The 22793-nt window shown below is 41.3% G+C and overlaps 1 protein-coding gene across 4 annotated transcripts in view; it reads left to right on the forward strand.

Moving 5' to 3' along the window:
* CD99L2 (CD99 molecule like 2) overlaps nt 1–22793 on the forward strand; it is a 91470-nt gene that overhangs the window by 42343 nt on the left and 26334 nt on the right. For 2 of the 4 annotated variants that reach the window (XM_023753040.1, XM_023753041.1), the window contains exons 2-3: nt 11765–11824; nt 18972–19040. In XM_023753040.1, coding sequence (XP_023608808.1) covers nt 11765–11824; nt 18972–19040 — 129 coding nt within the window. Of the gene's footprint in view, nt 1–11764; nt 11825–18971; nt 19041–20982; nt 21058–22793 lie in introns of all 4 variants that reach the window. The other 2 variants (XM_006087725.3, XM_023753043.1) reach the window with 2 other exon arrangements.

Genomic DNA, 22793 nt, shown 5'->3' on the forward strand with positions numbered 1-22793 from the left:
TGTCTGAGATTTTGTTCCCTTTGGATCCTCTAGTATTTTTATGGTTTCCCGTCTTACATTTAAGTCCTTTATCCATTATGAGTTTATTTTTGTGTATGGTGTAAAGTTGGTGGTCTAGGTTCATTTTTTGCATGTATCTGTCCAATTTCCCCAACACCATTTGTTGAAGAGACTGTCTTGACTCCATTGTATGTTCTTGCCTCCTTTGTCAAATAATAATTGAGCATATTGGTTCAGGTCGATTTCTGGGTTCTCTATTCTATTCCATTGATCTATATGTTTGTTCTTGTTCTTGTGCCAGTACCAGGCAGTTTTGAGAACAGTGGCTTTGTAATACAGCTTGATATCTGGTATTGAGATCCCACCTACTTTGTTCTTCTTTCTCAGAATCGCTGCAGCTATTCGGGGTCTTTTTTTATTCCAGATGAATTTTTGGAAAGTTTGTTCTAGGTCTGTGAAATATGCCGTTGGTATTTTAATGGGAAGTGCATTGAATTTATAGATTGCTTTGGGTAGTATGGACATTTTAATGATGATGATTCTACCAATCCATGAACATGGTATGTTCTTCTATCTGTTTATGTCTTCCTCTATCTCTTTTTTCAACATCCTGTAGTTTTCTGAGTAGAGGTCTTTTACCTCTTTAGTTAAGTTTATTCCTAGGTACCTTAATTTTTTTGGTGCGATGGTAAATGGGATTGCTTTTTTAGTCTCTCTATAAGTTCACTATTGGTGTATAGAAATGCCATAGATTTCTTGGCGTTAATTTTGTATTCTGCTACATTGCTGAATTCATTTATCAAGTCTAATAGTTTTTTGATGGAGTCTTTAGGGTTTTTTATGTACAATATCATGTCATCTGCGAATAAGGACAGTTTTACTTCTTCTTTTCCAATTTGGATGCCTTTATTTCTTCTTCTTGTCTAATTGCAATGGCTAGTACTTCCAGTACTATGTCGAACAGGAGTGGTGAGAGTGGGCATCCCTGTCTTGTTCCTGTTCTTAGGGGAAATGGTGTTAGTTTTTGCCCATTGAGTATGATGTTGGCTGTGGGTTTGTCATATATGGCTTTTATTATGTTGAGGTATGATCCTTCTATTCCCACCTTTCTGAGAGTTTTTATCAGAAATGGGTGTTGGATTTTCTCAAATGCTTTTTCTGCATCAATTGATATGACTATGTTTTTTTTTCTCTCAATTTGTTTATGTGATGTATCATGTTTATTGATTTGTGGATATTGTACCATCCTTGCATCCCTGGGATAAATCCTACTTGGTCATGGTGTATGATATTTCTGATGTACTGATGGATCTGATTTGCTAAGATTTTGTTGAGGATTTTGGCATCTATGTTCATGAGGGATATTGGCCTGTAATTCTCTTTCATTGTGTTGTCTTTACCTGGTTTTGGTGTGAGGGTGATGCTGGCTTCATAGAATGAGCTTGGAAGTGTTCCTTCCTCTTGAATTTTTTGGAATAGTCTGAGGAGGATAGGTTTTAGTTCTTCCTTAATGTTTGGTAAAACTCCCCTGTAAAGCAGTCTGGTCCTGGGCTTTTGTTTGCTGGAAGCTTTTTGATGACTGCTTCAATTTCTTCCATAGTTATTGGCCTGTTGAGATTTTTAGATTCTTCCTGATTGAGTTTTGGAAGGTTGTATTTTTCTAGGAATATGTCCATTTCCTCCAGGTTGTCTAGTTTGTTGGAGTAGAGTTGCTCATAGTATTTTAACAATCATTTGTATTTCTGTGGGGTCTGTTGTTATTTTACCTCTATCATTTCTGATTTTGTTTATTTGGGTCTGCTCTCTCTGCTTCTTGGTGAGCCTGGCTAGAGGTTCATCAATCTTGTTTATCCTTTCAAAGAACCAGCTCTTGGTTTCATTGATCTTATGTATTGTTGTGTGGTTTTTTTGTCTCTATGTCATTTATTTCTGCTCTAATCTTTATTATCTCCTTCCTTCTGCTCACTCTGGGGTTTTCTTGTTGCTCTCTTTCTAATTCTTTGAGTTGTAGAGTTAGATGATTTACTACCATTTTTTCTTGTTTTTTGAGGTAGGCCTGTAGACCTATAAACTTCCCTCTCAGGACTGCTTTCATTGTGTCCCATAGGTTTTGGATTGTTGTGTTTTCATTGTCATTAGTTTCCAGGATGTTTTTAATTTTTTCTTTGATCTCATTGGTAACCCAATCAATATTTAATAACATGCTATTCAGCTTCCAAGTGTTTGAGTGTTTTGGATTGTTTTTATTGTAGTTTATTTCTAATATTATGCCATTGTCGTCTGAGAAGATGCTTGGTATGATTTCAATCTTCTTGAATTTGGGGAGACTTTGTTTGTGACCCAATATGTGGTCTATTTTTGAAAGTGTCCCATGTGTAAATGTTCAGGACACTGTTGAGAAGAACGTATATTCTGCGACTTTGGGGTGAAATGTTCTGAAGATGTCAATTAAGTCCATCTGGTCTAGTGAGTCATTTAGGATTGCTGTTTCTTTGCTGATTTTTTGTCTAGAAGATTTATCCAGTGATGTTAGTGGTATATTAAAGTCCCCTCCTATGATTGTATTGTTGTTGATCTCTCCCTTGATATATTCCAGGAGTTTTTTATGTATTTGGGTGCTCCTACATTGAGTGCATATATGTTTATCAGGGTTATATCCTCTTGTTGTATCGATCCCTTTAGTATTATGAAGTGGCCTTCTTTATCTCTTGTTATGGCCTTCACTTTGAGGTCTATTTTGTCCAATATAAGTATTGCTACCCCAGCTTTCTTTTCATTTCCATTTGCCTGAAAGATATTTTTCCATCCCTTCACTTTCAGTCTGTGTGAGTCCCTTCTTCTGAGGTGGGTCTCTTGTAGACAGCAAATGTATGGGTCATGTTTTTTTATCCATTCAGCCACTCGATGTCTTTTGATTGGAGCATTTAGTCCATTTATGTTTAAAGTTATTATTGAAAGGTACTTGTTTGTTGCCATTTTTATTTTTGTGCTTGGTAATTATGATGTGTCTTGGTGTGGATCTTTTCGGGTTCATCTTGCTTGGGACTCTCTGTGCTTGTGTGACTTTTTTCTTCCCCACCTCAGGGAAGTTTTCTGACATTATTTCTTCAAATAGGTTTTCTAATCATTGTTCCTCTTCCTGTTGTTCTGGCACCCCTATTATTTGTATGTTGCTTCGTTTCATGTTGTCCCATAGCTCCCTTAGGCTTTCCTCCTGTCTTTTAATTTTTTTCTCCAATTGCAGTTCAGTTTGGGTGTGTTTTGCTTCCCTGTCTTCTAATTCGCTAATTAGGTCTTCCGCTTCTCCTAGTCTACTGTTGAAACTTTCCATGGTGTTTTTTATTGCAGCTATATCACTCTTATTTCTTCTTGATTCTTACATAAGTTATTGATTTTTTTCATCCACTTCTTCTTGATTCTTACATAAGTTGTTGATTTTTTCCTCCAACCGCTTTATGCACTCTAGGACCCTTATTCTGAATTCTTTTTCTGACATATTGAATGCCTCTGTTTCACTTAGTCACTTTTCTGGCAATGCCTCCTTTTCTTTCCATGGGGGTTTCTTTGTCTACCCATTTTTGGTCTCACCGACTGATCTAGATGTCAAGTCGTGCAGGGACTGCTCCTTGGGTGGCAGTGGTTTCTCGGGCTGCAGTTGCTCAAGTGGTCGCAGTAGTGGCTGCTCCTCAGTTGGCAGTGGCTTCTCTGGTGGGTGCTGTTCACAGCGGTAGTGTCTCCTCTGGCTGGTAGGTGAGGCTGCTAGCACATCTGCTGTTCCTTGGACAGGGGTGGGCTGATCATGAGGCTGCTGCTCTTCAGGTGGGGGCGGACTTAGCACGGCTGCTGCTCCTTGGATGGGCGTGGACTGCTCACATGGCTGCTGCTCCTTGGATCGAGGCTGGCTGCACACTGCTGCTGTTCCTCAGATGGGGCGGGCTGCTTGTGTGGCTGCCGCTCTTTGGACAGGGACAGGTTGCTTACAGGGCTACTGCTCCTCGTATGAATGCGGGCTGCTCGCACAGCTGCTGCTCCTCAGATGGGGGACGGGCTGCTTGCATGGCTGCTGCTCCTCAGGCGGGGGTGAGCTGCACGTGTGGCTGCTGCTCCTCAGATGGGGGCGGGATGCTCACCCAGCTGCTGCTTGTCGGACAGGTGCAGACTGCATGTGGCTGCTGCTCCTTAGACCAGTGTGGGGTGCGCAGGGCTGCCGCTTCTCATATGTGGTCAGTCTGTCTATTCGTGTGGCTGCTACTCCTCAGACAGGGGCGAGCTGCTCAGGCAGTTGTGGATCATAGATTTTAAATGTAAGAACTAAAACTGTAAAACTCTTCTGAACACCTTTGGGATTTTTTCTGAACAGTTGTGTGGAAAGGAAGAATAAAACATCTTTTAATTAGTGAGGTGACTTATGCAATTTGTAAGAAAAAAATTCCTCCTTCCACCTTTAAAATCAAGCTACTTTCCATGTATGTAGGACACATAGACACTTCCTAGGAATATGTAAAAATGCTTTTAGCAATGGCACCTGAACATAAATCCTTCTCTTGTTTACCAAGTTTTCCTTTAAGTATCAGGTAACTGGAGTGCAGTGTGTACTGTGAATACCTGTAATCAAGCGCCTGGGTCGGACACTGCAGATGTATTAATGGTGGTGGCTGTTTTGGACTGAAATGCTGATCCCTGGCTTCTGGTGAACTACAGCTTTTGCATCATTACTGTCCTCTCTGGGAGTGCTTTAAATTTATTCATGAAACTAGTGGGAGCTCAGGTGGCAATAGCTATATCCATTTAGTAATCAGAATAAGAGGAAAGCCACTTTCATGTTCCCTTGCAATGCTGCAGTGCTTAGCTAACCTAGAGGATATTAATTACTCAGCATGCTTTGAGGTGTAAAAGCATAAATTTGGCAAGACAAATGAGTTCAAGTCTAGATTTAAGAAACAAGAGTTAATTTAAAACAGTGCAAAATTTCAGGGAAATCAGGGACTAGCATAATTTAGCGTTTTTGGTTTGCTCCCACCCTCTCTAGCACCAGGTGGGAGACATACTTGTTTGTGTTAAGGAAGAAAAGGTATTTTTACCAGAGACATTTGTAAAATTGACCATGCATGCCAGTGAGTTTATTGCATAAATTTCCCACAAGCAGTGTTCAGGAATGTTTCCATGGCAGGCAGAGGCTTCCTGCAGCACAGAGGTATAAAGTTGTTTTTCTGATCTGCAGGTTTTCCTTTTATTACTCTCTAGAGGCCCGGTGCATGAAATTTGTGCATGGGTAGGGTCCCTAGGCCTGACTCATGATCAGGGCCAATCTGTGGGGTGACGGGTGGGCAGGTGGGGTGATTGGGGGACCCCTGCTGGCACTCGCCTTGGCTGGCCTGGGGCCTGCAGGCTGGAGGCAGCTCCTGCGTAGAGTGTCTGCCTCCTGGTGGTCAGTGCACATCATAGCAACCAGTCGTTCTGCCATTCAGTCGATTTGCATATTAGGCTTTTATTATAGGACTAGAGGCCTGGTGCACAAAAATTTGTGCACTTGGGTGGGGGGGAAGGTCCCTCAGCCCGGCCTGTGCCCTCTCACAGTCTGGGACCCCTCGGGGGATGACCATCTGCTGGCTGAGGCCTGCTCCCCAGGGGATTAGGCCTAATCTGGCAATCAGACATCCTTCTGGCAGCCCGGCAGCCATCAGGGAATGCCCACTTGCCAGCGGGGAGCAGGCCTAAGCTGCAGTCAGACATCCTTAGCGCTGCTGAGGAGGCAGGAGAAGCTCCCACCACCACCGCTGTACTGGCAGCCATCAGCCTGACTTGTGGCTGAGCAGAGCTCCTCCATGTGGGAGCTCACTGACCACCAGAGGGCAGCTCCTGCATTGAGCGTCTGCCCCTGATGGTCAGTGTGTGTCATAGTGACCAGTCATTCCCAGTCTTTCTGCTGTTAGGGTCAGTTTGCATAGTACCCTTTTACTATATAGGATAGAGGCCTGGTGCACAGGTGGGGACCAGCTGGTTTGCCCTGAATGATGTCCCGGATCAGGGTGGGGGTCCCGCTCGGGTGCCTGGCCAGCCTGGGTGAGGGGCTGATGGCTGTTTTCAGGCTGCCCGCACCCCCTTCAGGGTGGGGGTCCCCACTGGGGTGCCTGGCCAGCCTGGATGAGGGGCTGATGGCTGTTTTCAGGCTACCCACACCCCCTTCAGGGTGGGGGTTCCTACTGGGGTGCCTGGCCAGCCTGGATGAGGGGCTGATGGCTGTTTTCAGGCGGGCCAAGCCTGCAACTGAAGCTCGCAGTCTCTCCTTTTCTTTCTTTTTTTTTTTTATTCTGGGATTTATTTACCTTCTGTAATTGAAACTTTGTTGTGGCTCCAGCTCCGAGGCCGGCTGGCTGAAAGCAGGTACCTGGGGTTTGTTTAGCTTCTATAATTGCAACATTGTTGCATCCGGAGCTCAGAGCTGGGCCGCGGCAGGTGGGGAACCTTGTCTTCCTCCATCACTGGAGCAAGCAAGCCTCATGTTCGCTTCAAGCTGCATGGCTGCCGGCCACCATCTTGGTTGGCAGTTAATTTGCATATCACCCTGATTAGCCAATGGGAAGCGTAGTGGAGGTATGGTTAATTACCATGTTTGTCTATTATTAGATAGGATAGCCTTAATGGCCCCCTGCCTAGAGGGCAGGGGAAACACATGGCTTTTACAAGCTGCCCCATCAGTTGAAATCTTTATTGTATTAAGGTGGAGCATCTTCCATTGCTCATTTCAGGTTAAATCAAGCTTTGCCCCTCACCCCTCCTCCTTTAGGTTCAATCTTTTAGGGCTGATTTTAGTCTTATTTTTTTAAAATAGTTTTTTATTGATTTTAGAGAGGAAGGGAGAGAGAGACAGAAAGAGAGAGAGAGAGAGAGAGAGAGAGAGAGAGAAACATCCATGATGAGAGAGAATCATTGATCTGTTGCCTCCTGCATACCCCCTAATGGGGATTGAGCCCACAACCTGGGCATGTGCCCTAACCGGAAATCGAACCGTAATCTCCTTGTTCATAGGTCAATGCTCAACCACTGAGCCACACCGACTGGGCTAGTCTTATTTTCTGAACCCAAGTGATTATGGGTATATGCCAGAGTCCTGTTAAATGTGTCATGATTTGACCCCTTAGGTAGGAATTTGATTCTGGCCCACCTTCTAGTGGGTCCTCCTTGCATTGGACAAATTTAAGTATAACATAGATGTTTATGGAAGCTCCGTTTAGACAGACAAATGGAAAATCCGGAGATGTCATATCTATTATTTACCAGTCTCCGGTGTCCCTTGCATGCTTATTCATCCACAGAAAGGGGCCAAGATTTTAAAATTTGAAAACAAAAGCAGTTTATGTTAGTTTTTATTCATGTAGGATTTGTACTGGACCCTTTCCAAAAAGGAAAAAAAATAGAAAGTTTCTCATATGTACATAGGAAAAAGGGAGATGCGAAACCATCCTTAGAGAGCAGGGTAATAGATGTAATTGGACACTTGAGAGGCTCCCATCTCCCTGGCTGAGTTGTGACTATGCCACTGAAATCTTCAGCAGCCAGAGATCCATATCTCTGCAGTTTTTAATCCATCAGCAGAGAGCAGACATGTTCCTCCGCAGAGATGAGTTTGCTCTTGGCATGAAACCCAAATGGATTTGTCACAAAATAATATCATGTACTATCTACTGGTGAGTCTGTGGGGAAAAGATCGAAGGTATTCTCACAATATGGAGACACCCTTTGGATAATCACAATGAACAGGGAGTGCCTCCTTGCTTCTGGGCCTGTGCATAGGCATGGAGAAGACCAAGTCCTAGTCTCTGCTTCAAGCAGCTCACTGTCTAGAGCAGCACACTCCAATGGAACTTTCCATGATGATGGAAATATTCTCTGTCAGCACCATCGAACACAATAGCCACCAGCCCCATGTGGCTATGGAGCACTTGGAATGTGGCTAGTGTAATTAAGGAACTGAATCTTAACATTTTTATAGAATTTTCATTAGTTTTAATTTAAACAGCCACATGTGGCTAGTGGTTCCCATGATGGACAGGATAGGGCTAGAGAGAGAATGAACATATACACCTAACTGCAAGGGGCAAGCTTTCAGGAAAAACTAAGTGGAACAGGCAGGAGAACAGAGGAGAGTGGCTAATTAAATAAAATCCAAATGGAAGACTACTTAAGGGGCACATCACGTGGGTGCTCTCATGGATCAGACATTTCAATTAAGACAGCTGCTGGGTCCTGCCAGTTCCCGGTAGAATTCTCTAACAATTGCCTGCTGTGCCTTGTTTTACAGCTCTCTGAAAATGTGCCCTTAGCTTTAGACCCTAGTCACAGTGGGTCAGGTTGCAATATGAGGTCAAGTTTGTGTTCCCTCCCCAAGGGACAAAATCCACGTTAGGACAGACACAGGCCGCTGGGCTATCTGTGGGTAGAAGCAGCATTTTCCTTACTAAATGGATCTTCTCAAGGACATGTGCAGGGCTTTGTGTAATATTTCCAAAAGTTCTGCTCTATGAAAGGACGTTTTTATACAGGTGTGACCAGTTCACTACATGCTTTTTCCATTAAAACAAATTTTTGTGACCCTCTGCAGTGGAATGAGGTAACTTTTCTTTTTCTTTTTTTTTAGGAAATCAAGCAATACTTTATTGACAGCAGCAGAAATATCATGAGGTCCCTTAGAATTGGGGGATATGTACCTGTGGGGGGAGGGAGGGGCAATGGCATGGGTGTGCTACCTGGAGGGAGAGAGGGCTGAATGAGGTAACTTTTCTGCCCCATACTGGAACACTGATCCCCCAGATACACAATGATTTGGGGTTTGTAAATTGACCCTACGATGAATAAGCTGCTTTCTAATGTGTGCTTGGTGCCAAATGCTGAGTCACTGTTGTTAAAGTGGAGGATCCTTGTCTGCCTGCACCCAAACTGAGTTATTTAGTTACAGATTGCATAGAAGAGGTATGGAATACAACCCTACTTTAGACCATTTGAGGTGTGGTATTTCTCATGAAAATATTTGTTCCCATCTTGATTTGAGCAGCTATGCTTGGTCGTACGCTCTGAAGTAGCCTTAAGAGCTCAGGATGTATTAGATTGAGATTGAATGGTTTTGTCCACAGATGGTTTGGGTCTATTGAATCCAAGGTCAATGAGGGATTAAGAAATACTGCAAAATTGTGTTATATTGTTCCTAACTCTTTACTTGATGATATATAACAGAATGTGTCAGAAAACAGTAGTGGAGTGGCTGAGGCTAAAAATATTACTTGTGCAAGATGTTACTTGGAAGAACCTATTCTTCCAATTCTTGGACTAGAAAGTAAGAATAGAGTTTTAAATGGAGACCCAGTAGGATGATAGGCTTATGATTTTGGAGGGTTGATACAGAACTTTTAAATTATCATTATCATCATCATAATAAGAGAAATACATGTACATTATTAAAAACAAAAAAGGCAGAGAAAGGTTTAAATTAATAGTAAAATGCTCATTCTTCCTGACTCCTATTTTCATTCTCTAAACATAACTACTGTTAGCAATTATTCTAGAAAATTTTTATGGATATGTATATAGACAAGTGGAAAAATACTCTCTGCACCTTGCTTTATTTATTTAATAGTATATCTTGGAGCCCTTTCCTGTCTATAATAATAAAACTGTAATATGCTAATTAGACCGGACAGCTGAACGACCTTACGGACAAACTGCGAGGGCCGAGCCCCTTGCACGAATTTCTTGCATTGGGCCTCTAGTGTCATTATATAGGCTTTTGTTATCCTTTTTTCAATAGATTTAAATTTTTTATAGCAGTTTTAGGTTAACAGTAATATTGAGCAGAAGGTATGGAGTTTTCTTATATACCTTCTGCCCTCACACACAGTCTCCTCCATTTTCTTTTTTTTTTCAGTTTTCATAAAGGTCTATTTTATTGTTGGTAGGTAATGCATTTAACAGTTAAATATATTAAATAATATATGGGTGACTGCATCCTCCATTATTAACAATCCCCATCAGAGTGGTACATTAATTATAATTGATTAATCTATATTGACACATCATTATCACCCAAAGTCTATAATTTACATGAGGGTTCACTCTTGGTGTTAATATATTCTATAGTCTTGGACAGTTATGTTTCTTGCTTCTTTTTTTCCGTTTAGTGACTTTTTTGGATTGATTTTAGTTATTATTGTTGAACTTGCATGTTTATTTTTTGAAAGAGTTGAGGTTACAGTTTATCTCTTAGTGGTTACCCTTAATTTTTGCTATAGGAAATGGATATTAAAATATACTTTATTTTTAGAACAGTTTTAGATTTACAGTGCAAAGCTAGTACAGAAAGTTCCCATATGCTCCACACCCAGTTTCCCCTATTATTAATATTGTACATTTGAGCTCTTGCCAGTGTGGCTCAGTTGGTTGAGCATTGCCCCGTGCACCAAAAGGTCACCAGTTCGATTCCCGGTCAGCGCACATACCCAGGTTGCAGGTTTGATCCCCAGTCAGGATGCGTATAGGAGGCAACTGATCTATGTTTCTCCCTTACATTGATGTTTCTCTCTCTCTGTATCTCTTTCTCTCTCCCCCTCTCTCACTTCCCTTCCTCTCTTTCTTTCTGTCTCTAAAATAAATAAAACATATAAAAATATGGCACATTTGTCACAATTAATGAACCGATATTGATACACTATTATAAACTAAAGTTCATATTCCATTCAGATTTCCTTAGTTTTTTTCTAAAGTCCTTTTTCTGTACCAGGATCCAATCTAGGGTACCACATGACTTTCCATAACTATATCTCCTTAGACTCTTCAGGCTATTCCAGCTTCTTAGACTTACTTTGTTTTTGATGATCTTGATAGTTTTGAGGAATACTGGTCAAGTATTTTTTAGGATGCCTTCAATTGGAATTTGTCTGATGTTTTTCTCATGATTATACTGAGGTCATGTGTTTTTGAGAGAAAGACCACACACGTACTATAGCACCCTTCTCATCACATCATATCCAGGGTATATACTATCAATATTACTCATCACTGTACGTGTTAATCTTGATTATCTGACTCTCCAACAGTGAGAAACCTAGCTTCTACAATCCACCATTCATTTACTTATTCAGTTCCAGTGAGAATGCATAGCTGTTTTCTTGAGACTTGATAATGTATATACCCCCATGGGAAACTACATGCCGATCTCAAGGGAATGATAGCTGTCAAATTCCAAAACAAGCAACATTGAGCAGATGGAATGGAAGATTCTTTGTGGAAAGCTTTTCCCCAGAGTCTTTTCAGTTATGTATGATTGGTTAGAGCTACTAGTCTAGGTGTAGGTGCTAGGGTCAGGGATGGAGGGGTACCCTGAGTTGACAAAATGCAGAGTAGCCTTTGTGAAACCTGGGGTGGGGTGAAAGATCTTAGCCCATTTTCAGTGGAGCTTTGGGCTCCAATATTACCTGTTACAAAAGTCATACATAACATGTAGAAATATTTTTGTAAGATTGTACTTTATGTTCTATACACTTGAGCCTTCACACTTCTAGTGGACTGAAGGATGTATTTTTGGGGGGGGCAGGGATAAGTTGTTTGTGGAAAGATATCAATTCATTATATCTTTGGGAGGCTTCAACTGATCTTCTTTTGTGGCATTACCTTCATGACACTATCTAAAGAGAAATGACCATTACAAGAGAGTATTTTAGTATTATTTTGTTTCATGAAAATATAGTTAAAATTAAAAAATTTTATTTTTTAGGATCCGCGGACTTTGATTTTGATCTGAGTGATGCATTGAAAGAAACTTCCTCAGTAAAGCGTGAGTAGTAAATTAAATAATCTATTAAAAGCAAACAATAGCAATTCATATGTACCATCCACTCAGAATACATACTCAAGGAAAATGGGTGACCTGTATTGCACTTGATCGGATAAAATATGGGTATCATAAATTATATTATTCAAAAGAAAATTTGAATATTTAAAATTCTTTGTTTCTTTTGTGGAGAATACCAAGCAATAGGTAATAACTGATACAGCATTTTCTCCAGCTCCTGTCATAGCCTGTACTGGTATAACATGCCAGCAGGCAGAGGCCTCCAAGCTCAGAATAAGGTACTTCCCTACCTCAAAATAAGGTACTTTGAAGTGAATAAGGGATTTGTTTCTCCTTTTAGATTAAAAAAAAATGGCTTTACTTAAGATGGTGTCTGCATGTAATCTCTCAAATGGTAAGCTTTGTTATCAGCTTGTCTTTACATTTAAAAAATGTGTGAATGCTTAGAAAGTAAAGCTGAGATTTTCCTTGATCCCTCCCCATCCTACTAAAACCCACTCCCATCCCAAGAAGGAACGGCTGATTAGTGTTCTATGTCATTATGCACATCTATACACATAGTTCTTTTTTTGTTTGTTTTACATAACATGTGTAGGACTTTTTAATTTAGTTATATGTATATTATTTCATAACTTGTTTTTTTAGTTAATATGTATCAAAAGACCTGAGTGAATATATTTATTTATATTAGTTTCCTAGGGCTGCCATAACAAAGTACCACAAACCGGGTGGCTTAAAACCACAGAAATTCATTCTCTCAGAGTTCCTGAGGCCAGATGTCCAAAATCAAGGTATTGGCAGGACTATGCTCCTTCCTAAGGCTCAAGGGGAGGTTCTTGCCTCTTCCAGATTCTGGTGGTGGTAGCAATCCTTGGTGTTACTTGGTTTGCCGCTGTGGCATTCCAATCACTGCCTCCATCTTCACACGGCCTTCTCATTTGTGTGTGTCATTTCCTCTTCTGTTTCTTATAAACACACTTTTTGTTGGATTCAGAGCTCACCTGGGTTATCCTGTGTGGTATCATTTCTAGAACTTTAACTTAATTACATCTGCAAAGATCCTTTCTCCAAATAAGATCATATTCCTGGGTTCTGTGGATTAGGTCATGGCTATATATTTTGGGGGCCACCATTTAACCTACTGCATTATTCATATACTAGTATCTCAGACACAAACCTGTGCTTCGTGGAACTAGAATTTCAGTGATGTGACTGTGGACAAGGCCATTTTGTTACTGGTGGACATGTGGTTTGTTTCCGTTCTGCACATTTACAAATATGGCTTCAGTGAACATTTCCTGGCCATATCCTTTGTGCCCAAGTACAGTGGAACTACAAGGCCGAAAGGTATATATATTTTATATTTTAACAGATTTTGCCAAATTATTTCCAAAAAGAATTTACCATTATGTACTCCCATTGTTACCAATCAAAAACATTTTACCAATATGATGGACAAAATATCTTATTGCTTATTATACATTTCCCTGATTATACTAAGATGGAGCATTATCCTATATAATAAAAGTCTAATATGCAAATTGACTGAACGGGAGAATGACCAGTCACTATGATGAGCACTGACCACCAAGGGGCAGTCACTATGATGAGCACTGACCACCAAGGGGCAGACGCTCAATGAAGGAGCTGCCCCCTGGTGGTCAGTGCGCTCCCACAGGGGGAGCACCGCTCAGCCAGAAGCCCTGCACTGGCTTAGGCTGTCAGTTGGACATCCCCCCAAGGGCTCCCGGACTGGGAGAGGGTGCAGGCCCTGCTGAAAGACTTCCCCTTCCCTGCCGAGCGCACAAATTTCGTGCACTGGGCCTCTAGTTTTATATATTTATTGACCATTTGCACTTTTCTCTTTGGTGAATTGTCTCTTCATATTCTTTCCCCATTTTTCAACTGGGCTATTGGTTGTTTTTTGGGTTTTTTTTTATGGGTTTGTGGGATCCCTTTGTATATTGTGGATTGAGAAAGGCAGGAGCTCTGGCATCATATTTCCTGTGTCTGAATCCTGCCTCTGCCACTTATTAACTATCACCTTAGGTGAGTCACCTGACTTCTCTGCTCCTCAGTTTTCTCATGTGTTACATGAGGCTAATAATAAGCACTACCTCCTAGGATTATGGTAAGGATTAGATGAGCTGGCCCTTGGGAAGAGCTATGCAAATGACTTGATATAAGGTGAGTGTTCAGTGTGTGTGTGTGTGTCATTATTGTTGTTCTTTGACTGATTTGATTGGAAGGATTGGGTCTCCAGTGTAAGAGTCAGGCATACATAAGAAATGCTCACCTGCTTACATTGATCAACAGACTAAATGCAATTTCCTGTCAAAATCCCAGCTAGAGTTTTGCAGAAATAGACAAGCTGATCCTAATTTCAAAGTACCCAGAATAACTAAAAAAATCTTGCAAAAGAAGAAAAAGTTGGAGGACTCACACTTCTCAATTTCAAAACTTACTACAAATCTGCAATAATCAAGTAGTATGGTACTGGCATAAAGATAGACATAGAGCTCAATGGAATAGAATTGAGAGTCTAGAAATAAACCCTTGTATCTATGACCATTTTATTTATTTATTTATTTGTTTGTTTGTTTGTTTGTTGTTAATCCTCACCTGAGGATATTTTTCCATTGATTTTTAGGGAGAGTGGAAGAGAGAGGAAAGGACAGAGAGAAACATCGTGTGAGAGAAACACATTGATTGGCTGCCTCCTGCATGAGCCCCAACCAGGGCCCAGGCTGGGGAGGAGCCTGCAATCAAAGCACGTGCCCCTGACCAGAATCGAACCCAGAACCCTTTGGTCTGCAGGCCGATGCTGTATCCACTGAGCCAGACTGACCAGGGTGACCATTTCATTTTTAAATTTTTTTGATTTTAGAGAGGAAGGGGGAGGGAGATAGAAACATTAGTGATGAGAGAGAATCATTAATTGGCTGCCTCCTGCACGCCCCCTACTGGGGATCAAGACCAGAACCCGGGCATATGCCTTTGATTGGAATCGAACTCGGGACCCTTCAGTCCACAGGCCGACGCTCTATCCACTGAGCCAAACCAGGTAGGGCCCATTGATTTTTAACAAAGTTACCAAGACTATTCAATGGGGGAAAGAATAGTCTCTTCAATAAATGATGTTGGGACAACTAGCTAGTCACATGCAAAAGAATGAAGTTGGGCCCCTGCCTCACATCTTATACAAAAATTAATTCAAAATGGATCATATACCTAAAACTATAAATCTCTTGGAAGTTCATTTTTATGTATGCTGTGAGGCAAGATCTTAGGGTATTCTCAGGTTTTTTCTGAGCATGCACACAGTCCTATACATTCAGGTAGCCTTTCAGATTCCTAAGAAAAAAAATACAACTAATTTATTATCGGTGGTTTTAATGAAATTAAATTAACATCTCCAAAAACAAACATGATCTAAAACAAAACAGAAAAACTTGTTAAGTATAAACAGACCACCAGTTAGTAAATTTATTAATTTCCTACTGGAGGGCTTTTAAATATTTACATCACCTTTTCAGTCATATGCCTGTCCATCGGATTTTACTCATCAGCACCCATCAGCCAGTGTGTCTGGGATGCATAGGACCACCAATACAAGATGTCTTTGGTTGCACATGATATCTTGGGTTGAATGATATCCTTTAAGACCACATCACTCTGCCATCCTTTGTTTTTCTATTTTAGCTTACACTTTATGCAACTAAAATTTCAGACACAGGCCTGCCCATTTCTCCTTAGCTCAATTATTTTTCTGGCAGAGAATGTTCTTCTTTGTATATTGTACATTTCTTTTTTAAAAAATCCCTGAACCACGTAGGTCAGGGTATTGTAAAAGGCTTTCAATAATCCATTCAGTAATGTTTATTGAGTACTTGCTTGCTGCTAGGCACTATTCCAGGGCTGGACTTACCAGGTGGCCTAGGTCAATTTCCTCATGAAATTATTTTCTCTGGAAGGACATAGACAGTACATAAAATAATTTCAGGTACTACTGAGTAGTCTGGAGTAAATATAGCAGAGTGATGGGACAGGGAGGGCCCAAGGATGTGGTAAGGGGTAACTACTTAAAAATGGTAAAGGACTCTCTGGTGAAAGTTGACATGCATGGAGCCGGGAAAAACCCTTGAAAGCCAAGGGATTAGATGAAAGAACCATACAGCAGAGAATTAGCTTGGCTCTAGGGCTTGGAAGGTAGTCTATGTGATTAGGAGTGTGGATAATGTTAGAGAAATAAACAGAGAAATTCCCAGGAGATAGAGCATATAAAGTCTCAAAGGCATAGTGACACTTTATTCCAATTACAAGAGGAAGCTCCTGGAGTATATATTTAAAAACAGCTTTATTGACATATAATTCACGTACCATACAGTTTACCGGTTTAAAGTGCACAATTCATTGGTTTTTAGTGTGTTCACAAGGTTGTGCATCCATAACCACAGTCAATTTAACATTTCTGTCATCTCAAAAAGAACGACAACCCACTGTACCTTTTACTTATCACTCCCTAATCCCCTGATTCTTCCTCATCCCCCAGCCCATGGCACCCACTGATTTCCTTTCTGTCTCTATGCATTTTCCTATTCTGGTCATTTCATATCAATGGGGTAATATAATATGTGGACTTTATGTTTAGTTTCTTTCACTGAGCATAATATTTTCAAGGTTCATCCATGTTGTTTTCGGAATTTTGTTCCTCTCCCCCCTTTTCTCCCTTCCTTCACTCCTTCCCACTGTCTCTCCTTCTCTGTCCATCTTTTTCTCCTTCCCTCCCCCCACATCCTTCCATCTTTCTCTGTGTGTAATCATCTCACAGGGGAATTCACTTCTCCTCTTTTCAAATAAAGCTTTGTATGAGTGTACTCTTTTCCTTGGAATACCATGGGTACCATCATTAAGCCATGCCTGGGAGAACCTGACTAGTTTTTTTGTTGTTGTTTGTTTGTTTTTAATACTTACCTGAGAATATTTTAACAGAGGTACAATGCCCTTGACCAGGAATCAAACCTGTGATCCTTCGGTCTGAGGGCTGATGTTCTGATCACTGAGCAAACCGGCCAGGGTGAACCTGACCAGTTTTATTTACTTTAAAAAAAATATATATATATTATTGATTTCAGAGAGGGAGGGAGTGTGAGAGAGAAACCTCAATGATGAGAGAGAATCATTGATTGGCTGCCTCCTGCACGCCCCATAATGGGGATCGAGCCCACAACCCAGGCATGTGCTCTTGACTGGAATTGAACCTGGGACCCTTCAGTCCGCAGGCCAACACTCTAGCCATTGAACCAAACCGGCTAGGGCTATTTACTGTTTTATTATAGCACATATTATAAAGAATCACTCCTGGTAGGAATGCCATATTGCTGACAGTGTTTGCTGAACAGCAAAGAATCCTTTCTAAGTTTTATTTTGAGAAAGGCTTCATAGAAATAGGTTTCTTTATTTTAGGAACTCGCTGCTTTAGTGAAGTTGACTACTCTTCTAATTCCTTTATAAGTAACTAGAGTTTCCTCATCTCACTTATCCTGTTTAAAGGCTAACAAGATCTGTCGCTAATATTATCTTAAAAAGTGCACAGATCCAAGCTTATGTTCCATATCACCGCAGGCTCAGGCTCTGACAGAGCAACTGGTTGCACATGCATGTAAGGAAGGCCCTTTCTTGAAATGGCACCTGAAGATCTTCAGAGAAACCAGACTTTTCTAGAAACTGTGCATAGTAGGGCAGAACTCCCCAAAGCTGTAGTAATCAGGACTTGTGTGATATTGGCATAAGGATAGACATGTGCAGCAATAAAAAAGAAATGAGAGTTCAAAAATAAACTCTTACATCTATGAATTGATTTTTTTTAAACTGGGAAAACAAGTATTTTTATGCCAGAGCTGTTTGAGTCATACAGATTTTGTTGTTGTTGTTGTTGTTGTTAATCTTCACCTGAGGATATTTTTTCCATTGATTTTTGGGGAGAGAGAGGGAAAGACAGAGAGAAACATCGATGTGAAAGACATACATCGGTTGGTTGTCTCCTACACGAGCCCTGACTAGGGCCCAGGCCAGGGAGGAGCCTACAGCCAAGGTACATGCTCTAGACCAGAATTGAACCCGGGATCCTTTGGTCCACAGGCTGATGCTCTATCCACTGAGCAAAACTGGCTAGGGCCATATATGTATTTAAATTGTATTTCTTCCTGATGGATTCATCCTTTCATCATTATAAAATGTCACTCTTTGAATCCTGTAATAATGTTTGTTTTAAAGTGTATTTTATCTGATATAGTTACTCCAGCTCTCTTATGATTGCTATTTGCATTCTATAGCTGTATCTATCATTTTACTTTAAATTAATTTATATTTTGTTTTTTTCCTGAGTAGTCAATAATTATTGAGTGATTGCTGTATAATAAACCTAAACCTGTTTCATCTCTGATTTCCCATTACTCAAATTTTCTTTCTCTCTACTACTTCCAATAGTTTAACAGTTACAGCACAGTCTTGATATTTAAGAAAAGAAACTATTGGAAAACTTGTACATGGCATGCCTTGTAATTGATGTGAAAGAATTCCACAATTTTAAAGGAATATGGTTAAGCCCATAGACCTAATATTGGCAGTAGTTGCCACACTGATATAAAATATTTCCTTGGTGTTATAACCACTTTTAGTTTATAAGACACTCCCATACTCTACGGGGAACATAACTTCCATCCATCCATGGGCAGTAGTGTCTGTGGTTATGCTGCCAGGTTGATAGTGGTGGAAACCAAGGCTTGAAGCTCTCAAGGGTCATGCTCCAGCTCTGGAACTCACTGGACCATGTGCCCACCTTTAACAGATCTGGGAGGAAGCCCCAGCTCCATTAGTCACAAGTTGCATGTGGGACAACATCTACCTCACCACCCATCCTCTGAAGAAATGTGAGCAGAACTTGTCTCATTTAAACCTCCTACATCTCCTTGTCAGCCTTCTCTAAGTGATTCTCAGAGGCCTACTAGGGGACTCAAGGACCAAGACCAGGGTACGCTACTCATGATGTGACTTCCCTGAGCCATGAAGTGGCTGCTATATTTTGTTACTAAACATGCTCCTCTTGCTGTCCCCCTCCCTCCTTTAGAGAAATGGGACCATGTCACTACCACAACCAAGAGGCCTGGAACAACCAGAGCTCCGGCAAAGCCTGCAGGTAACATGCTACTCTAATGAGGGCAATGAGGAAAGATCCCCATGGAGCTCCCTCTGGGGTAGTATAGTGTCCAGATGAACTACCCATAGTTTTAAGCCCTGTATATGCAATGCCAACCAAGACCTTTATCTGAACATTGGATTTAACTTACTAGTAATAGAGGATATAGCTGGCCAAATCACTGTGTCGTTGGTGTTTTTTTTATGAAAAGTTTTGCTTGGGAAAATTTCAAGAGAAAAACCCGTTTGGATTTTCTTCCCCTTTCAACCATTTCACATTCTAAAATCAGAGAAGATGTAATTGTATAGGTTTTATCACCCCCCCCCCTTCCTCCCCTGTCAAATGCTTTCTCAGGCTGTTGGAACATTTTGGATGACATTTATTTTACAGTGTCATTTTCAGTAAAGGATTTTGGAACTTGATGTTTCTTTGTGACTTTTTCCTGAAGTTGTTTTAACCTTTGTCCAGATGGACCATCTTACTATTCGGACATCTTCACTGATATAAAGACAAACTTAGCCTTGGAGTGGGAGATGCAATCATTGATTCCATCTGGCAACTAGTTACTAGTATTTAGGATCCGGCCCGTTTGAAATGAATAAAACTAAAAAAAAAAAAAGACCGTACCCTTTTATGTAATGATGTTTACTTTGAATTTATATTAGTTCACACAAACACTCCATCCATGCTTTTGTTCCGGCCTTCCAGTCCAGTTTAAGAACCCATTGTGGCCCTCGAGTCAAAAAGTTTGCCCACCCCTGATTTAGGAGCATGCTACCATGTGCCTTGAAGTAGGGTTACTTCTAAAGAGACAGTCTTGACTCAAGAGAGATTTACTGTTGCTTTATGATTTGCCCTTGTGTCTTCACATTTGCACCCTCAAAAGGGTGGGTTTTTTTTTGTATGTGTGTGACTATGAAGTCTCCCTCTTGATTGTCCAGTTTATGCACTCTATACAGCTGGTTTTGAATATTGGGTTAATATCTGTAATCAGTGAGTATGCTGTGGTCTGATTGCTGGCCTAAGGAAAGCATATATAGAAATATAAAAAGTAGAAAGTCCTCCTATATAATAAAAGCCTAATATGCTAAGTGTCCAGTTGTCTGGTCGACGGGTCAGCCTTTCAACCAATCAAGGCATAATATGCTAATGATATGCTAAGGCCACTCAACTGCTTGCTATGACATGCACTGACCGCCAGGGGGCAGATGCTCCAACCGGTAGGTTAACTTGCTGCTGGGGTTTGGCTGATCAGGACTGAGTGAGTTGGACCAGACACACCCTGAAGCCCTCCCATGGTCCCTCCCCAGCTGGCCAATCTCCCGCATCTCTCCCCGGTCCCGATCGTGCACTGGTGGGGTCCCTCGGCCTGGCCTGAGCCCTCTCGAAGTCTGGGACCCCTCGGGGGATGTTGGAGAGCTGGTTTCGGCCGATCCCACAGGCCAGGCTGAGGGACCCCACTGGTGCACGAATTCGTGCACTGGGCCTCTAGTGGTAATATAATGCAAAGGCAGAAAGCAGTAACTTACTCCATTCTGCTGGTACTTTCATTATTGATATCTGTAGAAGGAGTTAGAAACCAATTTAAGTTTTTTTGGCTTAGTCCATTGATTAACTGAGCTCATGGGTGTAGTTTTGCCTTTTTGGAATCTTGCACCCAGTCGTTAATTGGTTGGCTGTTTCCTTTATGTTTTGGTGCCCATTGAAGGTGATGATTTTTTTAAAAAATATATTTTATTGATTTTTTACAGAGAGGAAGGGAGAGAGATAGAGAGTTAGAAACATCGATGAGAGAGAAACATCGATCAGCTGCCTCCTGCACATCTCCCACTGGGGATGTGCCCGCAACCCAGGTACATGCCCTTGACCGGAATCGAACCTGGGACCTTTCAGTCCGCAGGCCGACGCTCTATCCACTGAGCCAAACCGGTTCTGGCTGAAGGTGATGATTTTGACTTGGCTGATGCTTTGGGCGATCGAGATGATGGCCGCAGGAAGCCAAGTGCAGGAGGAGGAGGTAAGTTGTAGCTGGTTGAAAGCACTGGCCCGCACTGTAGCTTATCGGTCAGGTTGTAGCTCATTCACTACTACAGCCCACAGAGCCACTCCTGGCTTGGCAGAGCTGGGGGAACTTCAAGGCACAGGAGAACCCTAAAACAGTGTTCTTAAACTTTTTGGACCCCCAAAATTATTGAGGATCTCAAGGGTTTTTGGTTATGTGGGTCATATCTATCAATATTTATCATCTTCACCCTAGCCCAAGCATGTAGGAGGTAGCTAATTGATGTTGATGTTTCTCTCTCATCGATGTTTCTTCTCCTCCTCTCCCTTCGTATCTCTAAAATCAATAACAACAGCCCTGTCTAGTTTAGCTCAGTGGATAGTGTTGGCCTTCAGAGTAAAGGGTCACAGGTTCGATTCTGGTCAAGGGCATGTACCTCGGTTGCAGGCTCCAGTCCCGGCCCCAGTCAGGGTGCGTGCAGGAGACAACCAATTGATATGTCTCTCTCACATCTATGTTTCTCTCTCTCTGTCTCTCCCCCTCCCTTCTACTCTAAAAATCAATGGAAGAAACATCCTCAGGTGAGAATTAAACAAAGACAAAAAAAGTGAAGTTAAATTAATAAAAGCATATTTTTTAAAAACACACATTTATTATCTTATAGTTCTAGAGGCCAGAAATATGATCTGGGTTTCACTGAGATAAAATGAAGGTACTGACAGGTCTGCATTCCTTTTCGGGGTTCTAGGGGAAAATCTGTTTCCTTGTCTTTTCCTGATTCTAGATGCCACCTACATTTCTTGGTTTGTGGCTACTTCCTCCATCTTTAAAGCCAGCAGTATAGCATCTTTAAATTTCTCTCTCACTCCCATCCCTCCTTCCATCATCACATCTCCTTCTCTGACTTTCTTGCCTCCATCTCTTTCCCTTATACGTGCTTTTGTAATTACATTGGGTCTACCTAGATAATCCAGGATAATCTCCCCATCTCAAGGTCCTTAGCTTAATCACATCAGCAAAGTTCCTTTTCCCATGTAAGGTAATATAGTTACACATTCAGGATTGTTGGCAGAATTCATTTCTATGCAGTTATAGAACTTGTATCTACTTCTTCAAGGTCAGCAAGAGAATCAGAGTCTGCTTCCTCTAATGTCAGCCCAGGGAAGGCCTAAACAACTCTTTTCATGGGCTCACTTGATTAAATCATACATAATATTCTCCATTTTGTGTAATTTAGTCATACTGATTGGGCATCTTAATTCAGCCTGCAAAATCCCTTCACTTCTGCCATATGTCATAACCTGATTATGGGAGTGAAATGGTCCCTCTCATACTCAAAGGGCTGGGATTATACAGGGTATGTATACCAGCAGGGCAGGAGTCTTAGCAACTATGTTAGAGTTACACCTACCATATTCATCTAGGACAGTGGTTCTCAACCTTCCTAATGCTGCGACCCTTTAATACAGTTCCTCATGTGGTGACCCCCAATTTCATTGTTACAAATTGAACATAATTAAAGCATAGTGGTTAATCACAAAACAATACGTAATTATATATGTGTTTTCCGATGGTCTTAGGTGACCCCTGTGAAAGTGTCGTTCGACCCCCAAAGGGGTCACGACCCACAGGTTGAGAACCGCTGATCTAGGACATTAAGTAAAACTGGCATTCTCTTTCAACTGCTATTGTATAGTGAAGAATCTATTGACTCCTCGTACTGTTTGGTGCTACTGCCTTGGTTCATTCTA

The sequence above is a fragment of the Myotis lucifugus genome, unplaced genomic scaffold, assembly GCF_000147115.1.
Source record: "Myotis lucifugus unplaced genomic scaffold, Myoluc2.0 scaffold_40, whole genome shotgun sequence".
Classification (NCBI taxonomy): Eukaryota; Metazoa; Chordata; class Mammalia; order Chiroptera; family Vespertilionidae; genus Myotis; species Myotis lucifugus.